Here is a 25015-nt window from a genome sequence, read left to right as displayed (position 1 = left end):
TTAGGGTAAAATGCTATTCACTTTTAGAAAATGCAGTACAGTGTTTATGTTCGATGTTATCTGTTTTCTCGAGGTTTTCTATGATACTATGGGATACCTCGGATTTTTTCACCACTAAATGTTTGTATAAAAACCAAGATCTCTAACTGTTATAAAGCTTGAAGTATCAAATACTCCAGAATATTTGTATTTTCTTATGTGGGACAATGATGTGTATAGCAGCAGAAGCAGCAGCTTCCTTGATGAGACCTTGTATATAGTACCTTTTGTTTTGGCCTTTTTCTTATTGTGGATATGATGAGAGACTTGTAGCACAGCTGGGGAAGTACGTACCTTTAGGGCTGTTTATTGTGGTCCTATGGAAGTGGAGCCATTGGGGAGGATGGGAAGAAAGTGAGAAAAAGTAAAGGAATGTCCATTTCTCCTTTAGCTTGTATCATTTGCTTTTCTGCTTTTTTAGGACACTCAATCGCGATTGAGACTACCAAATACAGCATTCTTGTGTAGTCTCTTATGGGAGAAAATTTTCAGTAGGATAATCTGATCACCTCATTTGAAAGGCAGCTCTCACAAATATAGGGGCGGGGTAGAACTTAAATAGAGGAAATCCCGTTTATTTGTAAGAGCTACTCTATAAATACTTCTTTTTGAGAAGAAAAAAAAACATATTAGGATAGATTACTTTCCTAATTTTGTGTTAGTCTTGTATTTTGTTCTCTTATAAACACTTCCTTTGGAAAAACATAAAACATTTAAGAGTGTGTGAGATAGACTTCATAGATCTCATAACAACTAAAAACACTAATATGGAAGAACCCATAGACAATACTTGATTGATATTGTTTTTCATGTCAACATGTCATGTGGTAAAGATGAATCAACTTGATAGAAATGCGTGGAAAAGACTCAAATATGTGTAGACTTGTCTTACGATGGGAATCGCATTGCAATCTTGAAAAGTAATATGTTAGTTAGCCAAAGTCTTATGCACACTCACAACCCCTTCAACTCGAACTAATAGGACGTTCATCTGAGTTCTTTCATGGTATAAGCAAGAACCTTGCCTTGTATTTATGTCACTAGAGTTTCTATCAACCATTAATATTGATACACCAAATTTCATACCTAGAAAAAAAGTACTAGGAGCTCTTATTCCTTAAAGGAAGATGTGGGGTGGATGAAATGACTCGTCAAGTTTCTCCTTATCGTCATGCAAAACAGGTCATGCAGGCCTCTTTAAATGTTTATGCTTTATTAGGAAAGGGGGTTGTTATTAGCTCTAAAAAAATCTCATTCTACATTACTCACAAGTATATTTTTTTTTTTTTTAATAATTATAAAAGGTTTGGAGTGTCAAATGAGATTTTTGAAATGCTATTCGAAAATTAGGTACAAAGTTGTTGGGGACTACCGGCGCCACCGGTGATATTTGATGCCAAATTTGAAGCCCATGTCATACATTCGACTCTTTTTTGGACCAACCAGATTCCAACAAGTCTTTATATTAGATCAAGAAGCGGTGCTATAAGTGGATTAATCATTACAGATGTACTCAAGCTTAGCTTAATTATATACATTGTGATAGTCTTATCTTATGCCGTCCTTTTCTATATTAAAGAAAATAGATTAGGCTACACTACACAATAAGATCATTATTAATTAAGTATTGAGCTCAACATAAATATAATGTGTCATCATCATCCATGTGAATCGAATTTGAGATTTCTCATTTTCAAGTGAAGAAAAATATCACTAGACCGTAGTAATAGTTGACATGCTATTCTTCTATTTTTCTCTGTTTGTCTAAATGAGATTGTATCGAATTAAAAATAGATAAATAATGCAGATGACACTCTATAATAGTAATAAAAAACAATCGTGTTTATGCACTCTGATGGGACCTGGACCTCCACCAATTCCTCTTCATCCTAACAACTAACTAATTAACCTCCAACGCTATCGATTGTTTAAAAAAAAAAAAAGTTTATGAATTTTGGAAGCGTGACTAACTGGGGTTAAGTTCGGAATTTTACAAAACCCTAATTCTCCAAAGAGCCCTTTTGACATTACAAGTTAAGGCCCAATTTCTATGCTTTCAAGTCTTTTGCATCATTCACCTCTTTTATCGTTATTTCCAGAAGGCCCCAAAATCTAGGGTTTCATCACACCCTGCACCTCCTTCTCTGGTAAGCGCTTTCTTCTTCTCTCCCCTCACACCTAAAAGTTAAATTCTTTATCCCAATACTGTCTTTCTGGTAAATTGGTAACAGATGAATTTCATGGAGGAGTAAATTAGTAACCCAATTCAACCAATGTTAGTGTTCATATAATTCTGGAAATTAAGTTGAATGTTTGGGTTTTTCTGGGGGGCTAAAGTCGTGATCTTGGACTTAGAATTAATGGTTTTTTTTTTCAGAAAAAGGGGATTAATCTGCTGGATGATCATTCGGGTTGGATTGGTTGACTTCTTTAAACTGTTTTCCGTTGACCCACCGGGAAATTTACTGATTTAGGAGTTGGGTTGTTGGTGATGGTGGGATCAGATGATAACCCACATGCTGTTTTCTGATAATTTGGCAAAAAACCGAACGTAGTGGCGTTCTAGGATTCATATGGCCGACTCCACTTAGCAGGATAAGGCTTTGTTGTTGTTGTAATTTTATGGGAGTGTTTACAGTTCCTGGTGTGCTTCCATTGATGTTTTTAGCTGGGTTTTTGCTTTGTTTATGTAATATAGTGGTTACTTGGCTGTATATGTTAGTAAAGAAGGCCCGTTGGGACGATGGTTTTTCGATGTTGTATGCACACAAGCTCTCGTAAGTAGCTAGTAGTATACACACACTGCGCCCGCTGGCATGAAAAATACACCAGAATGTGAGACACAATGAACAAATACTAACATTTGTGAATGTATTTTTAATCGACAACAGTAACTGACAGTTTACAGACACGGTTGGCTTTTGCGTACATATTATTTAGATCGTGGTAAACTTTGAAAGTAGTAGATAGTTTTGGGAACTGAATTATGAATTTAGCATATTTATAAACTATAGCTTTTAATTATTTTATTCGAATGTTTGAAGGTTGTGATGGCGAGGACAAAGCTTATCCTGATCTGCCAGTCTGGTGGGGAATTTGTTGTCAAGGATGATGGATCCATGTCATATACGGGAGGAGATGCACAGGCAGTAGATATCAATCATGAAACCCGATTTGATGATCTCAAGTTAAAATTGGCTGAAATGTTGAATTTAGAATATAAATCAGTGATCATGAAGTATTTTCTCCCAGGAAATACGCGAACTCTCATCACTTTATCCAATGATAAGGACCTGAAAAGGATGTATGAATTCCATGGGAATTCAGTAACTGCTGATGTTTTTGTCCAGGGGAAAGCAGGTTTTGATGCTGAAGCCTTCAACACACCAAAAAGGTACTTTCTTTTGTTTTGTTTGATTGGATCACAATTTCCTCGCTTTTAAAGAAATGATGACATTGCCATATTGCCCATTTGCCCTCTTTACAATAGTTGAAGCATATTGACTGGTAATTACAACATATTGTAAGTTTCTAAATTTTCTTGCGTTGAAAGTTTAATTTCTCACTTGCAGGGCATGTGGGATAAAAGTGGCTGAATCCGTGACCCCTGTTGCCGCCTTCACGACTTCAGCTGCCACTTTACATGCTAGTCCTCTATCAAAACAACCTGGATGTATTATGCCTGTCGAAGAAAGGACCCAAATTTCAGGTGGAGTGGCGCACATGCCTACCATGTCCCCTGCGTTTACATCCACCGATAATGCAGATGCTACCAGTTCCATTCCAACTGGTTCCATATCTGCTAGTGCTGATGCAAGTCGGCACAGCTTGGACGTATTTGATATGAACTGTACTCCTGCTGATACTGTTAAGAAGCGAAGACGCACTGCTGCCTGGAAAATTGGTGCCAATGGTCCTACCATTGGTTCTGTCACTGACCATGTTGGGGAGAAAAGAAAACATACGTCCAAGAAGAAGAATATTCCTAGCCGGAACGTTGCTACAGAAACTGATGACGTGGATGAGAGGCAAGATATCCTTCACAGTAAAGATAGCAGTACTAGCAATGACCCTATCCAGGCTAGTCTAGTGGAATCAAATGATGCTCCACCTGAACTTCTACTCAAAATATGGAAAGATGCTATCACTGGGATTGGACAGGAATTCAACAATGCTAAAGAGTTTCGTGATGCGCTGCAAAAATATGCCGTTGCCCATCGTTTCATGTATAAGTTAAAAAAGAATGATACTAACCGTGCAAGTGGCAGATGTATAGTCGAAGACTGTTCCTGGAAAATTTTTGCATCTTGGGACACATCTGTGAAAAAGTTTAGGATAAAGAGTATGACTGAAACACATACTTGTGAATCAGAGTTCTTGAAATCTTATCATCCAAAACGAAGTTGGTTGGTTAGCATCGTAAAAGATAGATTACTTGAGCGCCCACATCTCAAGACAAAGGAACTTGCCAACATCATTCGTCAAGATTTTGGGATTGCTGTGAACTATACTCATGTTTGGCGTGCAGTTGAGGATGCCAAGGAGCGACTTCTAGGTTCGTATAAAGAGGCATATGACCAGTTACCGAGATTTTGTGAGAAGATGACAGAGGCAAATCCTGGCAGTAATATTGAGCTTTTCACTGGTGATGAGAGTAGATTTCAGCGCCTTTTTGTGTGTTTTCATGCTTCAATACATGGTTTTCAGAATGGTTGTCGCCCTATTCTATTTCTCGATGCTGCATCTCTAAAATCAAGATACCATGAGACTTTTTTGGCAGCTACTGCTTTGGATGGAGATGACGGTCTTTTCCCGGTTGCATTTGCTATCGTAGACACTGAGAATGATGATAACTGGCGGTGGTTTTTGGAGCAGTTAAGATCTGTACTTTCAACTACTCAATCCTTAACTTTTGTCTCGGATAGAGAGAAGACACTAAAGAAATCAGTGCTCGAAGTATTTGAGAATGCCCACCATGGATATTCTATGCACCACCTTCTGCAAAGCTTCATGAGAAACTTGAATGGTCCATACCATGGAGATGGGAAGGGTTCCTTGCCAATCAATTTTATGGCTGCCGCCCATGCAATCCGACTTGATGGGTTTCAAACAAGTATTGATCAAATTAGACGGGTTTCTGCTCGAGCTTATGCCTGGGTCCAGCAAATCGAACCAGAATGTTGGACAAATGCATTATTTAAAGGTGAGCCCTATAACCATTTCACATCAGATGTTGCAGAGACATACATCAAGTGGATAGAGGAAGTGCAGGAGTTACCCATTGTGCCAAAGATTGAAGCGCTATGTTCGAAGTTCATGGAGTTGATAAATACTCGTCGAACAGATTCAAGTAAGTGGCCCACAAAACTTACTCCATCCAAGGAGGAAAAACTGCAACGAGAAGCCAGTTGCGCATATGGTCTTAAAGTCTTGTTTTCGTCCGATACTCTCTTTGAGGTTCACAAGGATTCCATCAACGTTGTGGATATTAGTAAACGGTACTGTAGTTGTCTGGAGTGGAATGCAACTGGTCTACCATGCTGCCATGCTATTGCTGTCTTCAACTGCACTGGTAGGGATGTGTATGATTATTGTTCGAGATACTATAAATCTGACAACTATCGTTTGACGTATTCTGAGTCCATAAACTCTGCATTGGCCCCTTTTGAGTCTTCGGATGGTGAGATTACTGATGCAGCACATGTGCTTCCTCCATCAGTCTCCAAGCAACAAGAGAAGAAAAGCCAGGCCAAAACAAAGAGTTCGTCGGCAAGGACAGTTTTTTGCTCTAGGTGCAAGGATTCAGGGCATAATAAAAAAACCTGCAAGGAACCCATGGATGATCCTTTGTCAAGTATGGACCTCATAGATGCTCCTATATCAAGTATGGACCCCGTAGATGCTCCTTCATCAAGCATTGTCCCCGTAGATGCCCTTTCATCAAGCGTCATCACCGTCGATGCCCCTCCATCAAGTATTGACCCCGTCGATGCCCCTCCATCAAGTGTCGTCCCCACAGATGCTCCTTCATCAAGTATCGTCCCCATAGATGCCGCTCCATCAAGTATCGACCACGTAGATGCTCATTCATCAAGTATCGTTCCCATAGATCCTCCATCAAGTATCCCTTGATGTAATCCTTGAATCATACCGTCTTGGATGCTTGTTTGTTATGAATTCATGTACAGTGTTAATCGACATTTTCCGAACCGGTCTCTTTGAACTAGGTTTGTGATGAGGTTGTTTTGTTCTTGAGTTTGTCTAGAGTTCTAAATTCGTAAATTTCGCATTTGAATCGTCTTGTTCCTGAAATGTGTACTACGGATCTTGCTGTTCCAACAAAGCATGTGTTAACAGGTTAACTGTCGCCATCATCGTTGAATCTATCGCCATCATCGTTGAATCTATCGCCACCTCTTTGTCTCACTCATCACATGACTTCACATGAAATATAATCAATCACCCGTTACACATGAACACATCATCGGTCTTCCAAGTCGTTTTTACAGAGAGAAATGAAATTTGCAGAAATGTAGAAAACAACTAGAATTTGTACATTACATGATCACAAAGTTTGCTTCCTCTAACTTCTAGGGCATTAAAAACAGTCATTAGCTACTGATGAATACAAACTGCACTTCAACGTCGGAGTACAAACCGAAAGTTTTAGCCAGTCTACGAGTTAATCTGCTCAAGAAAGCTTCCAACGATCCATCTGTGATTCTTTCATCAAGATTATCAATATTAGGCTATTAATGGATTCAAGTTAACAACTTTTCTACCAACTTCTGCCTGCTCGAATCCAACCTTGAAGGTTTGAACCTTGGGCACGCACAATGGAGAAGGCGGGTAGCATCTGTCTTCAAACTTGTTTTGTGCTTGAAACAGTGTCATGAAAACATGGCTGCAAACGTAGGTTGCCACGTAGTTCAGTTGTAGACTGGTGTTCGCAAGAAAATACAGTTCAGGCGTCAAAGGTTTCAAGTACAAAATTCCAAATGCTGTTCTCACTATCCCTACTCTCTTGAATCTTCAACCTTGGGCAATAATCCCTCACACAACGGACAGTGGGGGTCGTGTCTACCTTCAAAACTTGTCTTCTGCTCCAAACAATCTGCATGGAAAAGATGGCCGCAAACTAAAACTGCAACAACAGAGACTTCAGTAGAAGCCTGTGTGCTACCGAGAAAGAAAGGTTTACGCCTCAACAGCTTGTCACAAATCCCACATACCATCTTCCCTGGATCCGGTGACACAGCATCCGTTGCCAAGAAGCTAGATCTAATTCTTGCTGGCCGAAGAAAAGGCTTTTCCTTGGTTTCTGGGGAGGAATTGAAAAAATAATGTCAATACGGCAAAACAAGAGTTCCGACAGCATTCTTCGAGAAAAGTCATGCTCAAGGAAATAAATTGAGCACATCGGAAAATTGAATATATAGTCATCCAACTACAAAAAGAAGTAAATTCCTATACTCCTATCTGACATAGGAAATATTCATCCATGTAGCATACTAGAGTTCTCACTCGTTGTCTCGATACTCAAGACCTTCTATAAAAACTGAAAAACTTAATTAAGTTCTTTTGAAGTTGAACAAAATAAGGAGAAGAAAAAGGGGACAATTCAAAATAAAACCTGAATGACGTCTGGACTCGGAGCTGGATTGAGTAGCCAACTTATAGGAGAGCTTATCGTCACGCAAAGGCACTCCTTTTCCGCGAGAGGTTGATGGATTAGCAAGATTGCCTGAGTTACGTCGAGAGTATTGATGCGCATAGTGATGACGTGAGCGTTTAAAGAACATTGATCGCCCGAGGCTTGGATGATGCTGTGTAACAGAAGGGTAGGGATTTAGTAGCTTCAAACAAAGACAAAAAAAATACAAATAACTACTACTCCAAATACACGAAATAGGAAGAAATGTAAACAGAGTTGCAAAATATCGATCAAAAGGGGTTCATTAAACCTACAAATTTATCAAAAACTCACTATATAACGTCGATGAAACACGAAACCACGAAACACGAAAAGGGAAGAACAGCTAACCTCTTGTGTTAATAATTCCATTCCAGAAGAACACGGCATGGTGTCTGCAATATCCCCAAAAACAACAAACAAATACAAGTCATTAAAATTCGCTTAAACAGTTTTCCAACACAATCAAATTGGCTATTTTTCGATCGAATCTCGTGTTCTGAGGCTGTAAATGCCAACAAAACCCCATAAAATTGGCAAAAAATAAACTCAAATTCCAATTCCGGCTTTCTTCTAAACTATATCTAATTAAGAAAGCAAATCAAAGTAATTGATCAACTCACAAATAATCATACCAAATGGGAAAGTAAAATAACAAAGAAACACAACAGCTTGTAACATTTGGATTAAAGGACCAAATTTTGGGTTTTAATTAAACAAAAAACAAAGGTGGAGTCTTTTGACAATTCAGTGAATGCCCTTTAGAAAAGTTGATTTCTTTTGATAAAATTTCTTTGTTTCATGGCATTTTTATGAGAAATTGGCATGAAAAGAGAAGATTAATTACCCGAAGAACGAGGAGAGAAAGATGGAGGGCTGTGATCATCAGAGGGGAGCTTCCTCTTGCTCATAGCAATTGAATGATCAGATGAAGGAAGAGCTTCTGTGTTTGGGGTTTTAGTTCGATCTGCGGCTCTGCGGTCTCAGCGGACGAACACTCTTGCTTTTGTTTCTCGAACTAGAACGTACGGTCACCAAATGCAAGCAAATGTAATGGAACCAAATGGTGAGAGATACAGAGAGCGAGAGTTTCAGGTGTGGTGGAGGTGAAAGTGATTAAGGGAACACGTGCACATCAGAACCCAACCCACTTTTTTTTTTTTTTTTTTAGTACATTGATATTTTTACACAAAAATGAGAGAGAGTTCAATTAAGCAACCCACTTTTTTATTTTTTTATTACATCGATATTTTTACACAAGGAGGAGGGAGAGTTCAATTAAGCAACATAATATGCAACCTAATTTGGTATCAAATTCACCATTCACTCGAACCTAAGACCACTCACTCCCAATAACAGAAAAATATCATCAGACCGTAATACTGAGTAGCTCATATTTTTCTTTTTAATGACCTTTTAATCCTTCACAGTACGACATTTCTCAAAGGAATACGATATTTACTAAAACTTTCGAGGCATTTACAATATGACAATAAAGCTACGTAATTGCCAACTGTAGTTCGCTCAGTCGGTAATGTCTTTATTTTGTGTGTTATTCCACTAAAGTTTGAGTCTTGGAGCCAGTAATTCGTATTGGTGTGCAATCTGTAAATTTCTTATGCAAATCTATATCGGTGACAGCTGACAGTTAAGTGTCGTGAGTAAGTTTTTCCGGCTCGAGATTGTGGGTATGCCCTAGCGCTAGTGGTGAAAGTAACCAATCTCCCTCAAACTTTTGAACAAACGATATTATTTACATTAAGAGGGTGGGGAGTGAGCTAAGTTTTACAACAGGTTAGCAATAATGCGTTCAAATTCCCTTTGGCGAAAATCAAACATAAAACATCTCACTTACAATTAAAAAAGAATATCATTAAATCAAAGTATTAAGTGACATCTACTTGAACTTTAGCTCACAAAAAAAATAAAGTTATGTAATAGTAATAAGGATAATCACAATTAGGTATTAAAATTTATATAGACGATTTACATTATTTATGTGAATCGTATTTGAAATCTTCTTTAGGATTAGGTATTGAAGTAAGATCGCCACCATATAAGAGGATTGAACATGACTATTGCATATGGCAATCCCCAATATAAGTGAGGATGTGAGACCATTACGATGTTGGATGGCACTAAAATATAGAGAGTCTCGTGTTTTTTGAGGTTACTATCCATGTTGGTAGGCAGCATAATCGTAAATCTATAAATCCCACTTCGTAGTACTTAATGAAACTAGACAAAAATATTATTTAGATTCATTTTTTATTTTATTTTTGTGTAAAAAGAGTTCAAGGGAAAATTATAGGTTCAAACTCTATTTCTAAATTGCAAATTGCAATGGTGGTTAAAGGCCCAAAGGGAGATCGAAGACTCGAAATTCAAGCCCCCATCGTCGGCCGAAGTGGACTTCGAAGGTAGAACGAAGATCGACAAAAATGGGGTAACCCGTAACTCACGTAATGATACGAGCATTATTCTCAATTTCCTTCAGAAGTTGTTATTTGACACTCTAAGAAAGTGAAATTGTAATTTTCACAAGTATAATTGCTCAAACCAAATGCATTACAAAGTCACGAAGACAAAGTCTAGAGTTGAGTCGGACGATATACTTCTTGGAACAAAGGTTCATTTTGAATCTGATGGTTGCTTTTGTTCTATTGCTATAGTGAAGCTTTAAAATATAGGTAGGGAGAAAGAAGCTCCTATAGTTTGGAGAGATTTTTCAATGTGACCGGCACACGAGTGGTACATCACATGTCACTATACAAATGGTGGGATATGTGTGTCAAAAAGTTAATAATTTAAAAAATAAACTTTCCCACCACTTACATAAAAACACTTGATGTACCATTTGTGTTCCCGTCACAATTAAAAATTTATCCTATAGTTGCTATCTCTAATTAATGCTAACTGTTTTCATATTATTTTAAATAAATAAATAATTTTTATTGGCTAATTATTGACTTAGGTTCATCATGATTTTTTAAAGCAGGAAGTACAGTTGGAGTACAATTTTTTTATATAACTCTTACAGCAAATTTTGTAGTAATTTTAGTTAAAACGTTGCTATAAAATAAAAAAAACATGGTTGGACACGCTTAATAGTCAAATACTTAAAAGACTATTTCGTATTGCTAATAACCATATTCTTTCCCTCTTTGGCGCCTTACCACCAGTTAGATTTCATTTTGACATGCATGTGTTATATATGTGCATTACGTGATGCGACAATTAATGATTAGCTTTATTCTTTAATGATTTAATAAAATAATTTAACGATTAACCATCGTATCATGTAGTATTGTAGCTTGCAAAATATAATTAAAAAGATGACTTTTCTAACCTCACTTATTTAACGATAGATAAAAGCACTTTTCTTGTGAGTGGCTTTTTCACGCAACACTTGTGGTGGTTCCGCGTGGGATAAGATGGAAGATGAAATATCCACGACTTTCCACATAAGCACTTTCAAAAATTCTCTTGACTCGACTTCGACTACCTCACTTTACAGTCCACGTGTCCGAAAAACACTTGGCACTTGGATATACTATAATCTTTTCCTGGCTTTATATTATTCTCGTTTCGAATTTTATCTTTTTCTAATTCTTAGAATATTTGTTGTGTTTGATGCCACGTTAGTCAATATGTATAATTGGCATAATCATGTTCATCTTCTTATCGGAATCAAATTTTCATTTTCATATTCATATTTCAACTGTTATAAACCACTGTATGGTGGCTCAGTGATTGAAGATGAGTTTCAAGTCCTTATTCTACATGACACTTTATGATTCGATTCTTGGTGCTAGCAAATCACACGATGGTGGTTAGGAGAGGCTAAAATATTTGTGTAAGTCTTCTCAATCTCTAAAAGAGTGAACTACCATGACGAATGCACCAATTAATCCCCTTTTCTATATAAAAAAAAACGTATTTCAATTGTTATAGAATTTATCGCAAACAATAATTTATGTGTCAAATAATTATGTTTAAACATGCATAACTCATACATTGCTAACATAAGAGAGATGTACGTTATTATTGTGTAAGACTAACCCATACAGATCTAAGTACGTCGATTCTGTGTGTTTAGAATAACATTATTCTTATTCGTGTGGTAACAATCAACAAGAAGAGACTCCAAAAGGTTAGCAACCAATGCCATGAGGCCTTCAGATGTAGATTATGAAGAATTATGGTGAGCCAAATCTTTCGGAAATGGTGCAACTGCAAGGTGGAGAGACTTGAAGGGAAAGGCTCTGCTGGCATGGACGACTACTGGCCGGACATGATAACACAGTCTCACCTTCACTACTCAGCCAACCAACCACCCAACCATATATGCATGCAGATCAATTATTTATTCGACGATCGATCTCTATGTGCATGCAGATAAATTATATTAAATTTTCTATTAAAATATAGGTGGTAGGATAATGTCGCACGTCCCAACCCAACCACATGCATGATTGTTCCCATCATATTTACGGGGACAAAAACCACAAGAGTAATGCTAGAGAGATTAAATCTATAAGTTAAATTTTGTAAACTACGTAACATAGAAGTTAGTGATTGAATTATTACTTCAACATTGATAAACTTGCTCATTTCTTGTTGGTGACACATCATTTAGTTTATAAATTTAATATACAAATTTACAATTCCAACAAATAAATTAATACGAGACGACAAAAAGTATATTAACTAAGTAGACAATTAGGATAATTTTTAGCACAGATTAATAGATGTAAAAAATTGTTATTGTTGACCATTATTTATTCTTTTCTTTTTTTTGGTCAAAGTTGTTCATTATCTCATCTACAACCTATGCAACTTTCTCTCGTTGCCTACCTACTGCAAATCTTCATCGTATTCCACACGTATCATGTATTGATTTTTCCATTTTTTTCTGGTAGAATATTCTTTCAAAATATATTCTGCAAATAAGAGAGATATTGCAGACATGCAAGCGTGAAAACTACGTGCGCGGGTCGGGTGTATATTACTCTATTATTATTTCTCTATGCATACGGGAAAACTAATTCTAGCATATCAACATACGTTAGTGTGCTAAAGAAAATAACTTGATATATCAAGTGTTATAATATAAACGTTTAGATACATAAAAAAAAAAATTAACTACTTTCATTATTACTGATGATGTACAGAGAAGTATTTTCCGCATATTGAAAAATCTATCTAGAAGAAGAATATGAAGTGGGGTCCTCCAAATACATAATTTGGTGGATCATTTGCATGTAGTGAGAGAGAATGTGAATAACATGGACCTTTTATCCTCCAAATAATAAACACACGTGTCAGCCAATAAAAAAAGAATACAAATCCACAACAAAATAAAAAATAAAAAAGTTGCAAAGAGGATAAAACCCTTAGCAAAGAAGGAAAGATCCGTTGGGGGCACGGAATAAACGTTCGGTGAAGAGTTATCCGAATAAGTTCCACGTCAGCTTTCACCTGATTTTCATCATTTAGGGCTTAAATAAGTTTTTGGTTCTAAAAGTTTTAGTGCTTGTTGCAGAGACTTTAAGTGTTTTTTAAAAAAACTTACTCGTATTTTTATTAAAAAAATAGTTTTAAAATATTTATGTCAAGAGCTCTTCTAGTTATTTTTTCTTTGACAAACGATATTAAGAGGTGAGTTTAGCCTCATAATGAGTTAACAATAATGTGGTTCATATTTGTCTTTTGCGATAATCGAACTTAAGACTTATCATTTATAACTATAGAAGAATATCACTGACCGTAGTACTAAGTGACATAGCTCTTCCATTATTTAAAAATCACTTTCAACACATTTTATTTTTTATTTTCAGGAGTTAATTAATGAGAATTTTGTATTTAGTAAGGGAAAGGGATCATCTCCGGATCCCTTCCACCTAATCATCCTCATCAAACAATCCGGGCCTTTGAAATTTGATTAAATGGCTAAAAACACGGGCATACTTTAAAAGCTATAATAACTTTAACCGTTGGATCAAATTTTAAGAATCCAAATTATTTGATGAGAATGATTAAGTAAAATGGATCCGGAGATAATTCATTTTCTTTAGTAAGAAAAGGTAAAACCTAATCCGTGAACATAACGACATGTCATGAGTTCTCTCGTACATCAACAGAACGACGTAGGTTGTAGTGTTGTTATTTGCTAGTGTTAATGAGACAGTGTGTCATTTTCCATCGGTTTCACTTGTCGTTTTGGGATTGGAGAGTTAGAAACTTCCTTTTGGCTAAGGAAAGGTGTCATTGTCTTGTTTAACATGTTGTTATTATTCTTCTTTAATTTGTTAAATTTGCAAAAAACTGAAAAGTGTGTTAAAGTAAAAATAGATATGTAGATTAACTGAAAGATTCGAGATTTGATTGGTTAGTAACAAAATATTACCGTGTTGATTGTTTTTAATCAATTAAAAAGATTTAAGTTTTTGTAATTACGGATGATATATTTTTTTAAATAAAAGAGATTAATTGAGCAAATTTAGGATCTAATAGGGAAAGATCATCTAAAAAAAGAGAAAGCAAAGATTTTGACCGTGGTAAAAAAATTAATACCTCAGACTCGGACATTTTCCATGGATATAGACCTAAACATCACTCCCTACAAACTGCTAATTTCTTAATTTTATTCTTAATTAAGTTTTTAATCTTAATACTTTATTTAATTATTTAATCATTTTAATTAAATATAATTAAAAAGCCACCCTCCTAATCCTGGCTCTCACTTATATAAACCCACTCTAACCATCCACGGACACATACTCGTTCGCATTCTCTCTACAACTCCAAAGCCTCCTCTGTTTCTCTGTGTTTCCTCTTCTGGGCAAAGAAGCTATGGGGGCGACGATACTCCCAGATCTCGGGGCCGAGATTTTGATCCCGCTGTGCGCGGTGGTCGGCATCGCCTTCTCCTTGGTTCAGTGGATGTACGTTTCGCAGGTCAAGCTCTCCCCCGGCGGCGCCCGGGACTCCAACTCCGGGAAAAATGGGCACAACGAGTACCTCATCGAGGAAGAAGAAGGCGGTAACGACCACAACGTCGTCCTCAAATGCGCCGAAATCCAAAACGCGATTTCAGAAGGTCCATTTCCACAACCATCTCTCTCTCTCTCTAAATTTCACGTCTTTTGAAATTCTGGTTGATGCGTCGGATTTGTTCATTTGGTTTTCGGGGTTCGGTTTATATGCTAAAGCTAGTTTGGTATTGCTGTGCTTTGAAGAAAAATTATCAATAAATTTATTTTTGCTGCTTGACGTTTTCAGTATTTTTATCATAAAAAATTATAAAAATAATTATTTTTAAGTGTTTATCCAACATTTTTTTTAGTTTAACTTTTTTTTATATCTATTTTTTATAAAAACATTTCAATACCAAATACTAATTGATGTGATCGTGTCCCTTTTTGTTTGAGCTTTGAGTTCTCCAGTTTGCCGGCCAAACAGAGGAAAAATAAAGTTGTCACCTTTTTGTGTATCCGACGTCGTTTTACAATCTGTGATTAAATTATTAATATGTTTACTAGGATTACGGTCGATAGTTCTGGAATTCTGAAAATCTGTGTATTTTTTATGTATAAAAGAATTCAGTGAGATGTTTACTTTAATTTTCTTATGTTTTCAATATAGATATATAAATAATGGAAGGATTTGTGACACTATTTTTTATAGAACTTTTTACAAAAATTTTGTAATGTATTTCAATGATTGGAACGTCTATCTTTTAAATAGATCATCTTTATCAAAAAAAAAAAAAGACAAATTTAAAACCAACAAGATATTCATTTGTAATCAAGAAAATAGATGAGTACAATTCTACAAAGAACTCTAAACCCTAAATCCAACAATCATATGATTTCAGATTTGAGTGATTTTTGGTAAACATGATATTTGAGATATCGAAAAGATTGACGGTTAGGATAGTTGAAATATATTATAGAGCAGGCCTCACAAGAACTTTTGTTAAAAGTTGTTTAAAAAAATAGTGTCACAGATCGGTCTTATATATATATATATATATGTGTGTGTGGGTATATTGTCACAATTCTAGGATTACTAGGATTACTGTTATTGTTATTAAACTTGGGAACAAAATGTATTATGTTAACTGAGCTTTGAGTCTCAGCTTCATATAGTTTAGACTGGATTTGGAATGTCTTAATGTAACATGATTTAATCTTGCCAATTTGGAATTGTAGTCGAAATTCCCGGCTGCGCGGGGCTTCATTGGAACTGAATGTTTTTGGCAAGTGGAATATTTGCAAAATGATCAAATTCCACATCCCTTGGATCTGGCATTACCAAATATTCAACTAGCCAAAAACATTCAGTTCCAATTTTTGCAATTGTAAGATTTGATTTTTTTGTAATGTGCTATGGTTGAACATCCCTCCTTAAGTCTAATTCATCTTAACCACGTATGATCATGTCCAATGATTGTTTATTGGACTCGTTTGGTTCAACGCCAGTTATTGTGGAATTGGTAACTTTGATCTTGCATTGTTGGTAAAGTTTATGTTTCACTAACTTGATGCTTGTGTGATACAGGAGCAACCTCGTTCCTCTTCACGGAATACAGATATGTAGGTGCTTTCATGGTTGCTTTTGCAATCTTGATCTTCCTTTTCCTTGGATCCGTCGAGGGATTTAGTACAAGTAGCCGTGCATGTACATATGACCAAACCAAGATGTGCAAACCAGCTCTCGCCACTGCCATCTTCAGCACCATTTCCTTTTTGCTTGGTGCTGTAACTTCAGTGGTTTCTGGATTCCTTGGGATGAAGATTGCTACTTACGCAAATGCCAGAACAACATTGGAGGCAAGAAAAGGTGTTGGGAAGGCTTTTATTACAGCATTTAGATCAGGAGCTGTGATGGGCTTTCTCCTCGCTTCAAGTGGTCTGTTGGTTCTTTACATTGCTATCAATGTCTTCAAGTTGTACTATGGTGATGACTGGGGTGGTCTTTTCGAGGCTATAACTGGCTATGGACTTGGTGGATCTTCCATGGCTCTCTTTGGCAGGGTTGGTGGAGGCATCTATACCAAAGCTGCTGATGTTGGTGCAGATCTTGTCGGCAAGGTTGAAAGAAATATTCCCGAGGATGACCCAAGGAACCCAGCTGTAAGAGATACACCACCATTCGGAAGTTTGTTTCAAGTTATTAATTTAATTCTCCGTGTTTCTAAAACTGATGTTTTCCATTTGTACAGGTGATAGCTGATAATGTTGGCGACAATGTTGGAGATATAGCTGGCATGGGATCTGATCTTTTTGGATCCTATGCTGAGTCATCGTGTGCTGCCCTTGTGGTTGCTTCCATTTCCTCATTTGGGATCAATCACGAGCTAACTGCAATGCTATATCCTCTCATTGTCAGTTCCATTGGCATCCTTGTTTGTTTGCTCACTACCCTATTTGCAACCGATTTCTTTGAGATCAAGGCTGTAAAGGAAATTGAGCCAACATTGAAGAGGCAGCTCATAATCTCCACTGTACTCATGACCGTTGGAGTTGCGATTGCTACATGGATTTCTGTTCCATCTTCCTTCACAATCTTCAATTTCGGAACACAGAAAGTTGTGAAGAACTGGTAAGCTTTGCTTTTTTTGAAAATTTATTGTAATCAGTGCTGTGATTAAGGATGCTTGTGCGGTTATAGATCTACTTGTATGTTTCTCTATCTGATTTATTTTAGCTGAACACTGAATTGCTTTTGCAGGCAGCTATTCTTATGTGTCTGTGTTGGTTTGTGGGCTGGCCTTATCATTGGGTTTGTAACAGAGTATTATACAAGCAACGCGTACAGGTAACTAGTTTTCTTGGCATTTACCGTTCCATATGTAATTTAATTGTCTTTGAATCTAACGGTTGCTCTGAATTATGCTGTAGCCCTGTGCAAGATGTTGCTGATTCTTGCCGGACTGGAGCTGCGACCAATGTCATTTTTGGCCTTGCATTGGGATACAAATCCGTCATTATTCCTATTTTTGCCATCGCAGTCAGCATTTTTGTTAGTTTTAGCTTTGCAGCTATGTACGGGATTGCCGTAGCTGCCCTTGGAATGCTGAGCACCATTGCAACTGGATTAGCGATTGACGCATATGGTCCCATCAGTGACAATGCTGGAGGCATTGCTGAGATGGCAGGAATGAGCCACAGAATCAGAGAGAGAACTGATGCTCTTGATGCTGCAGGAAACACCACTGCTGCTATTGGAAAGGTTTGAAATTTTCTCTCAAGTATTCATTGATTGTCCGAGGAATTGACATCTAGCTATCAATCCTAGTTATTATTAAAATTTAAACGTCACCGAGTCACATGTGCTTCTGTTTGTAGGGATTTGCAATTGGCTCTGCTGCTCTTGTGTCCCTTGCTCTATTTGGTGCCTTTGTCAGCCGTGCTGGTATCAAAACAGTTGATGTGTTGACCCCGAAAGTGATTATTGGTTTGTTAGTGGGCGCAATGCTTCCGTATTGGTTCTCTGCCATGACAATGAAGAGTGTGGGAAGTGCAGCTCTAAAGATGGTTGAGGAAGTGCGCCGGCAATTCAATACCATTCCAGGTCTCATGGAGGGCACTGCCAAGCCGGACTACGCTACATGTGTTAAGATTTCGACTGATGCTTCCATCAAAGAAATGATCCCACCTGGTGCCCTTGTCATGCTTACACCTCTCATTGTTGGGATCTTTTTTGGTGTGGAAACTCTCGCTGGCGTGCTTGCTGGATCCCTTGTCTCCGGTGTACAGGTAATGCTGATCGAGTTGCTGGATTGAAGCTTTCTTTCTGCTCACTCGTCAATTGTTTGGGACAATTATGCTATATCTGAATAACACCTATTTGCATTTGTAGATTGCCATTTCTGCGTCCAACACGGGCGGTGCCTGGGATAATGCCAAGAAATACATTGAGGTAAGCATTTGATGGGTTTTACATATGCCTTTTTGTGGTTAAACTTGCTGTATCGACTTTTTTGCTTTGTCTTATCGTCTGGATTTTGGCCGGTGTAATAGGCTGGTGCGTCGGAGCATGCAAGGACCCTTGGTCCAAAAGGATCAGAATGCCACAAAGCTGCTGTCATCGGTGACACCATTGGAGACCCCCTCAAGGATACGTCTGGACCATCGCTCAACATTCTCATCAAGCTCATGGCCGTTGAGTCTCTTGTGTTTGCTCCTTTCTTTGCCACACACGGTGGCCTGCTTTTCAAGATTTAAGTTGAAAACGGTGCAACAGAAACCCGTAAGTTGTTCCTCTCCGTTCATCTGCTGATCCTCCCTTCCAATCTCCTCCGCGAAATAATAGAAGATGGGACTCAAATTAGTAACCAACGGGAGAATTGACGCACAAATTTTCTCCTTTCTGAAGGAGGGTTTATGATTACGATGATGATAACGAAGATGATACGACGACGATGATAATGGTCGAACTTAGTAGGGTTTGGATTTTCTTCTGTAACTTTCATTATTCAGAACTGGTCATTGTCCGTTTTTCTTGCATTGTAATAGATTAATGCATATCGCTTTTCGGTCTTCTGCGGTTTTGTGTTGTTTTCTCTTTCCAGCCAGTTAGTTTTAGCGTCCGGTTTTGCTTTCGCAAATGGCAAATGACAAGCCTAAAGTAATTTAAGAACTCCTTGAGAGAGAACTTTCATACAACGGGATGCAAGTGTGACGGGTTTTGAAGATATTGAGTGGTTGCTTTTTGTTCTCATTCAACAATAATGTTTTAGCATTCGTGCTGTAAATATAAGTTAAATAAGTTTGTAAGAACAATCTGTCGTCTTACTTTGGATTCAAATCATCTTAAAAATGTGAAAAGGTTTATCATATTAACTGTTAGTAACAATAATGGTCAATTTGTCCATAAAAAAATAACAAACAATAGTTAATACAACAATTTAAAGTAAGTAACGAGCTTGTTCAGTTGATTAAGAGCATTCATGTTTACACTTGAAGTTAGTTCGAATCTTCTTATACCTTGTGATCATTCGATCATTCGTATAAGAAGAAAAACAATTTGAAAAGAAACCAACTTATGTTTTGCAGTTAAACTTCTCAAAACAGAAAATTAACACTAGACCAACTTATATTTTACTATTATATACGAGGGGACGGTAAATTTGCCAATTTGGAGGCAAAATCGCCGAAGCCTCCTTCCTTCATTAATATTTTTATCCATCACTCTCAAACGATGGTGATGTTAATCGTTTTATTTATCATCATTAAAATAATTTTAATTTTAAAATTTCTCATCCAATCCGATGATAATAAGTACAGTAGCAGTAGCAGGCATTGTCATCGTTTGATCGCGATCGAGAAAAATAACCCCTTCCTAAACCCTAAACCCAATTAGGATTAGCCATCTTTTAAGACCAAGTCAAAATTTTTGGGCCGCCCCCGTCATGATCTAATTCCGTTCGAGAGTTGAACTCTCCGCCCGCAGCATAAAATGTTATCTCTCCGCCTCCACCACGCGTCGCCACCCAAACCATATCTCTCTCCCTCCCCCTTCGTAAACCCCCAAAGCCTCAACCTTTCCCCAATCCCAACAACTACCCGCCCCCTCCGTCGCAACTCCCTCAAAATCCAATCCATCGACGCCGCCCAATTCTTCGACTACGAGTCCAAGCTCGCCGCCCAGTTCCGCTACGCAAGCATGCTCAAAATCGCTGTCATTGGCTTCGGCAACTACGGCCAATTCCTCGCCGAGGCCCTCGTCGCGCAAGGCCACACCGTCCTCGCCCATTCCCGATCCGACTACTCCAAAACGGCGCAAGACCTCGGCGTTTCGTTCTTCTCCGACCCCCACGACCTCTGCGAGCAGCACCCGCAAGTTATCCTGCTATGTATCTCCATCATCTCCGCCGAGCCCGTCCTCAAATCGCTGCCTCTCCAGCGCCTCCGCCGCAACACCTTGTTCGTCGACGTGTTCTCCGTCAAGGAGTTCGCCAAGGCGTTGCTGCTCAAGTATCTGCCTCCCCACTTCGATATTCTTTGCACCCACCCGATGTTCGGACCCCAGAGCGCCAAAAACGGCTGGAAAGGGCTTCCTTTCGTGTACGAAAAAGTCCGGATTGGGTCCGAAGAGTCGCGGGTTTCGCGGTGTGATAAGTTTCTGAGCATTTTTGAGAGAGAAGGGTGCAGGATGGTGGAGATGAGCTGCGCCGAGCATGATAAGTACGCGGCGGAGTCTCAGTTCATCACCCACACGGTTGGGAGAGTGTTGGGGATGTTGCACTTGGAGTCCACTCCGATCAATACGAAAGGGTATGAGACGTTGTTGGATTTGGTGAAGAACACGGAAGGGGTTAGCTTCGATTTGTATTACGGGCTGTTTATGTACAACAAGAATGCCTTGGAGATGTTGGAGAGGTTAGATGTGGCTTTCGAGGCTTTGAAGAAACAGATTTTCGGGCTTCTGCACAATTCTGTGCGAGACCAGATCTTTGGCGATGCGGAGAAGGGAAGAACTTTGCAGGAGGATAATGCGAATCGGGCTCAGAATGGAGCTGCGTTGGCATCTTCTTCTAGAGCTTCGAGGTCCGTAATGTTCCAACTTTACGAGAGTACTGTTCACTTTTAACGTTCCAACTTTACGGGAGTGCTGTTCATTTTTAACGAAAAATTACATTTTTACCTTTAATTGTCACTATTCATTATACCTTTAAAAAGAAATATTTTTTGAATTTTTCGTTAGTTTTTCTTTTAATTAGTGGAATTGTTAACAAATAGTTTTAATGGTTTCCTTCAGATCGCCGAAAATTGCTCGACCACATGACCAAAAAGCAGAGGTTTCTGATGAATCTAGGCTAGATATTGCAATTGTCGGCTTTGGTAACTTTGGCCAGTTCCTTGCTAAGACTATTGTACGTCAAGGCCATAAGGTTCTAGCATTCTCTCGTTCAGATTACTCTGAAGTGGCTCATAAACTAGGCGTTTCATACTTCTCTGATGTGGATGATTTATGTGAGGAACATCCTGACGTGATACTACTTTGTACGTCTATTCTTTCAACCGAGAAAGTTTTGAGGTCATTGCCCCTGCATAGGCTCAAGAGAAATACTTTATTTGTTGATGTTCTTTCAGTGAAAGAATTTCCGAGAAATCTCTTTCTTCAAACATTGCCACCGGAGTTCGATATTCTATGCACGCATCCTATGTTCGGACCAGAAAGTGGTAAGAACGGGTGGAATGGCCTCGTTTTTGTTTATGATGAGGTCAGGGTTGGAAGTGAAGAATCTAGGGTATCACGGTGTGATCAATTTCTTGATATCTTTGCACGAGAAGGGTGCCGAATGGTGGAAATGTCTTGTGCAGAACATGATAAGCATGCAGCAGGCTCACAATTCATTACACACACTGTAGGAAGGATTTTGGAAAAATTGGGTTTGGAGTCGACACCAATCAACACAAAAGGTTACGAAACTTTGTTGAATTTGGTGGAGAATACAGCGGGAGATAGCTTTGATCTTTACTACGGCTTGTTCATGTACAATGTAAATGCAATGGAGCAGCTGAAGAGATTGGACATGGCATTTGAATCTTTAAGGAAGCAGCTTTTCGGGCGCTTGCATGGTTTTGTTCGGAAGCAAAATTTGGAGACGTCGGATGAAGTGGAAGAGTGCATCCAGCGTGTTGTGTGACCGTCGTATGCCACTGAAGCTCAACGGAAAATTTTATAAGATGGCAATAAGGCCGGCGATGTTGTATGGCATGGAATGTTGCGCAGTAAAGCATCAACACGTACATAAAATGGGTGTAGCGAAGATGAGGATGCTTCGTTGGATGTGTGGGCACACGAGAAAGGATAAGATTAGAAATGAGGATATTCGAGGTAAACTAGGAGTAGCAGAAATTGAAGGAAAAATGAGAAAAAATCGGTTACGGTGATTTGGACATGTGCAAAGAAGGCCTACTAACGCTCTTGTTAGAAGATTGTGACTACGAGACAGAGGTTCAAGGCCAAAGGGGTAGAGGAAGACCTAGGAAAACTTTGGAAGAGACTCTAAGAAATGACTTATAGTACTTGGATCTAACGGAGGACATGACACAGAATCAAGCGCAATGGCGTTCTAGGATTCATATAGCCGACCCCACTTAGTGGGAAAAGACTTTGTTGTTATTATTGTTGTTGCTAGATAAGTCTCAAGTTACGCAGGAACAACCGTTGTTGCCAGAACCATCCCAGGGTGAGCAAAATTTTGAGAAGTCGGATGAGTCTCAACTTACGCAGGCACAACCGTTGTTGCCAGAACCATCCTGGGTGAATCTGCGCCAAGTCAAGGATGACCTATTTTGCTGTCTTTGATTTGCTATGGTGATCTTTCAGTAACATATTTATCTACATTATCACATAATTTTCTTTCTTTTTCATGTTTTTTTTATTTTCTTTTTTCTTGTATTACGAGGGGTTAGGATTATGACCCTTGACTAGGTGTAAATTTTTTTCGTTATAAATAAAAATCCCCACGTACCGTCGAGATTTTTTAGAAAAAAAAACCTAAGTTTCTTTGATTGTATCATTTGTGGGTGTTCAATTCAAATTCTTTTTTCCATGCCATTGAGGCTTATGTGTAATTTTCCACCTGGAAATAGAAGTCGATTTGATAAAAGGGAAGGGTGTCAGTAACTCGTGGGTAATTTATAAAGAATGGGATCACTATCATGTAGCGTTTCGATTTAATAATACACATAGAACCATGTATTGATAAATTTACACTTGTCATTATTTTATTGGAACTAAATGCCATAGGTGTCTTATTTATGTCCAAATCATCAAATCTTATCTTAATAGATAATATCTAAGGATATTTTTTTGGAATTTGGTTATGGATTTTTCTATGCCCTAATCTTTGGCAACAACATAAATCATTAAATTGTGCAATCCAGTCCAATCCGACAAAATGCGGTTGAATAAGGGTAATCGTCTTTACACTTCCGTTTTTCTATTTGCATTTATCATGTGATTTTTTATTCTATTTTAATTTATTCAATAGAAAGATTAGAAGAAAAAAATAGACGGAAGAAAATCGAATTTTGAAAATAAATTTTCAATTCGCTTTATAAATGAATTTTACCCTTCGAAAGTAAAAAATGGTAATTAAACAAAAGTTGAAGAAATCTTAATTAATTAAGGAGCTATACATAATACATATAACACACATCATCATAAAGTTGTCACTTTTCTTCACTCGCATTTCAAATACTGAATTTTCTTGGTAGACAAGTTAACTTCCAGAGTGCAGTCCATTTTCGCAGACTTCTTCTTCTTCATCACCATCATCAGCTCCACCGTTCCACCCACCCTCGCTTCGCTAGTCAGCCGCAAAACCCCGGTGCTCAATTCACTGCGAAGTCCGGAGTTTTTCGAGCTCGGCAGCCCCTTGGCACTCAAACTCACCGTGACATCAATCTTCTTGGTCGACCACATTCCGGCCTTGCTCTTGGGAACGCTAACTTGCCCGACAGTCGCGCCATCGTAGTCAAACTTAACAGTGCTTGCGTCGAACTTGTAGCGACCGAGATTTGTGTTCTTGATACTGATTTGGGTTGCGAATGTCATGTCGAACGAGGGCGTTGCAGGGGCGGCCGTGACGTTCTGGACGTTGACGGCGCCAAGTCTCACCTTCGGCGTCTTCACTTTCAGCACGGTGAGGCTTAGTGCGGTGATCACGATGATCTGAAACACAACAAACACAGTAATGTAGATTCCCAATCGGATTCTCTTCTTCCGTTTCAGCTCATGCTGCTCCGGTTGCGAATTCACCATCTCTTCGTCGCTTCTCTGATTGGCCTTCTCCGCCATTTTCTTTTCGTTTCGGAATCTTTGATGGTTTTCTTCCGTGGAGAGAGTTTGCTGTGTATTTATCGACCGGCGTTCTTCTGACCGAGGAATGAGAAAGGAAGAAGAGGAGGTGATTTGTTCCTGCAAGAAAAGCTGCCTTTTTCGACGTTGGACTGATTAGGATGGTCACATGGTCCTCGCTTTGGTAAAATGCATGTGAAGTTTCCTAAATTCTATCCACTAAAGCTTTGATGGCAAATCCAATTTGGACCTTGCGACTTTTCTCCCCACAAGTTGCCCCACATGGATTGGCCTTTGATATGGGTTGCTCAAGATTGGGAGAGATTTTCAGCTGGAATACGACATGTCATTATACAATTAGAGAGACATTTAAAAAAAAAAAAAACTTTCTTCCAATTGTATAATGACATATGGTGTTCTGCTCTAGGTTCCAAGCACACTGAAAATATATTCAAGATT

General features: G+C 38.3%; 5 protein-coding genes across 6 annotated transcripts; 3 read left to right on the top strand and 2 right to left on the bottom strand.

Annotated features, from left to right (window-relative positions):
- The first annotated feature begins 2064 nt into the window (after positions 1 to 2064).
- Positions 2065 to 6401, top strand: LOC137748318 (uncharacterized). 2 transcript variants are annotated; one of them, XM_068488460.2, is made up of 3 exons: positions 2065 to 2186; positions 3084 to 3433; positions 3612 to 6401. In XM_068488460.2, the coding sequence occupies exons 2-3, from the start codon at positions 3090 to 3092 to the stop codon at positions 6169 to 6171; spliced, it is 2904 nt and encodes a 967-aa protein (XP_068344561.2). In that variant the 5' UTR covers positions 2065 to 2186; positions 3084 to 3089; the 3' UTR covers positions 6172 to 6401. The 2 variants fall into 2 exon arrangements, with proteins under 2 accessions (XP_068344561.2, XP_088546206.1); XM_088690080.1 differs by lacking the exon at positions 2065 to 2186 and adding an exon at positions 2255 to 2985.
- A 77-nt stretch (positions 6402 to 6478) lies between these two features.
- LOC137748319 (uncharacterized) lies at positions 6479 to 8855 on the bottom strand. The gene is made up of 4 exons (XM_068488461.2): positions 8580 to 8855; positions 8084 to 8127; positions 7673 to 7865; positions 6479 to 7360 (listed from the first exon to the last, which is right to left on the bottom strand). The coding sequence occupies exons 1-4, from the start codon at positions 8641 to 8643 to the stop codon at positions 7056 to 7058; spliced, it is 606 nt and encodes a 201-aa protein (XP_068344562.2). The 5' UTR covers positions 8644 to 8855; the 3' UTR covers positions 6479 to 7055.
- A 5614-nt stretch (positions 8856 to 14469) lies between these two features.
- LOC137747563 (pyrophosphate-energized vacuolar membrane proton pump) lies at positions 14470 to 19281 on the top strand. The gene is made up of 8 exons (XM_068487694.2): positions 14470 to 14834; positions 16298 to 16872; positions 16962 to 17341; positions 17471 to 17557; positions 17641 to 17971; positions 18088 to 18498; positions 18602 to 18661; positions 18763 to 19281. Exons 1-8 carry the CDS (start codon positions 14588 to 14590, stop codon positions 18964 to 18966), a joined length of 2295 nt encoding a protein of 764 aa, XP_068343795.1. The 5' UTR covers positions 14470 to 14587; the 3' UTR covers positions 18967 to 19281.
- A 767-nt stretch (positions 19282 to 20048) lies between these two features.
- LOC137747551 (arogenate dehydrogenase) lies at positions 20049 to 23108 on the top strand. Its single transcript, XM_068487681.2, has 2 exons — positions 20049 to 21291; positions 21503 to 23108. The coding sequence occupies exons 1-2, from the start codon at positions 20201 to 20203 to the stop codon at positions 22392 to 22394; spliced, it is 1983 nt and encodes a 660-aa protein (XP_068343782.2). The 5' UTR covers positions 20049 to 20200; the 3' UTR covers positions 22395 to 23108.
- A 743-nt stretch (positions 23109 to 23851) lies between these two features.
- On the bottom strand, positions 23852 to 24844 carry LOC137746879 (late embryogenesis abundant protein At1g64065-like). Its single transcript, XM_068486895.2, has one exon. The coding sequence runs from the start codon at positions 24554 to 24556 to the stop codon at positions 23939 to 23941; it is 618 nt and encodes a 205-aa protein (XP_068342996.2). The 5' UTR covers positions 24557 to 24844; the 3' UTR covers positions 23852 to 23938.
- Between the last annotated feature and the right edge of the window lie 171 nt (positions 24845 to 25015).

Source organism: Pyrus communis, chromosome 2 (genome assembly GCF_041283825.1).
Source record: "Pyrus communis isolate YQ-2024b chromosome 2, ASM4128382v1, whole genome shotgun sequence".
NCBI lineage: Eukaryota > Viridiplantae > Streptophyta > Magnoliopsida > Rosales > Rosaceae > Pyrus > Pyrus communis.
The sequence above is the reverse complement of the archived record's forward strand: the minus strand, read 5'-3'. Positions and strand labels throughout refer to the sequence as shown.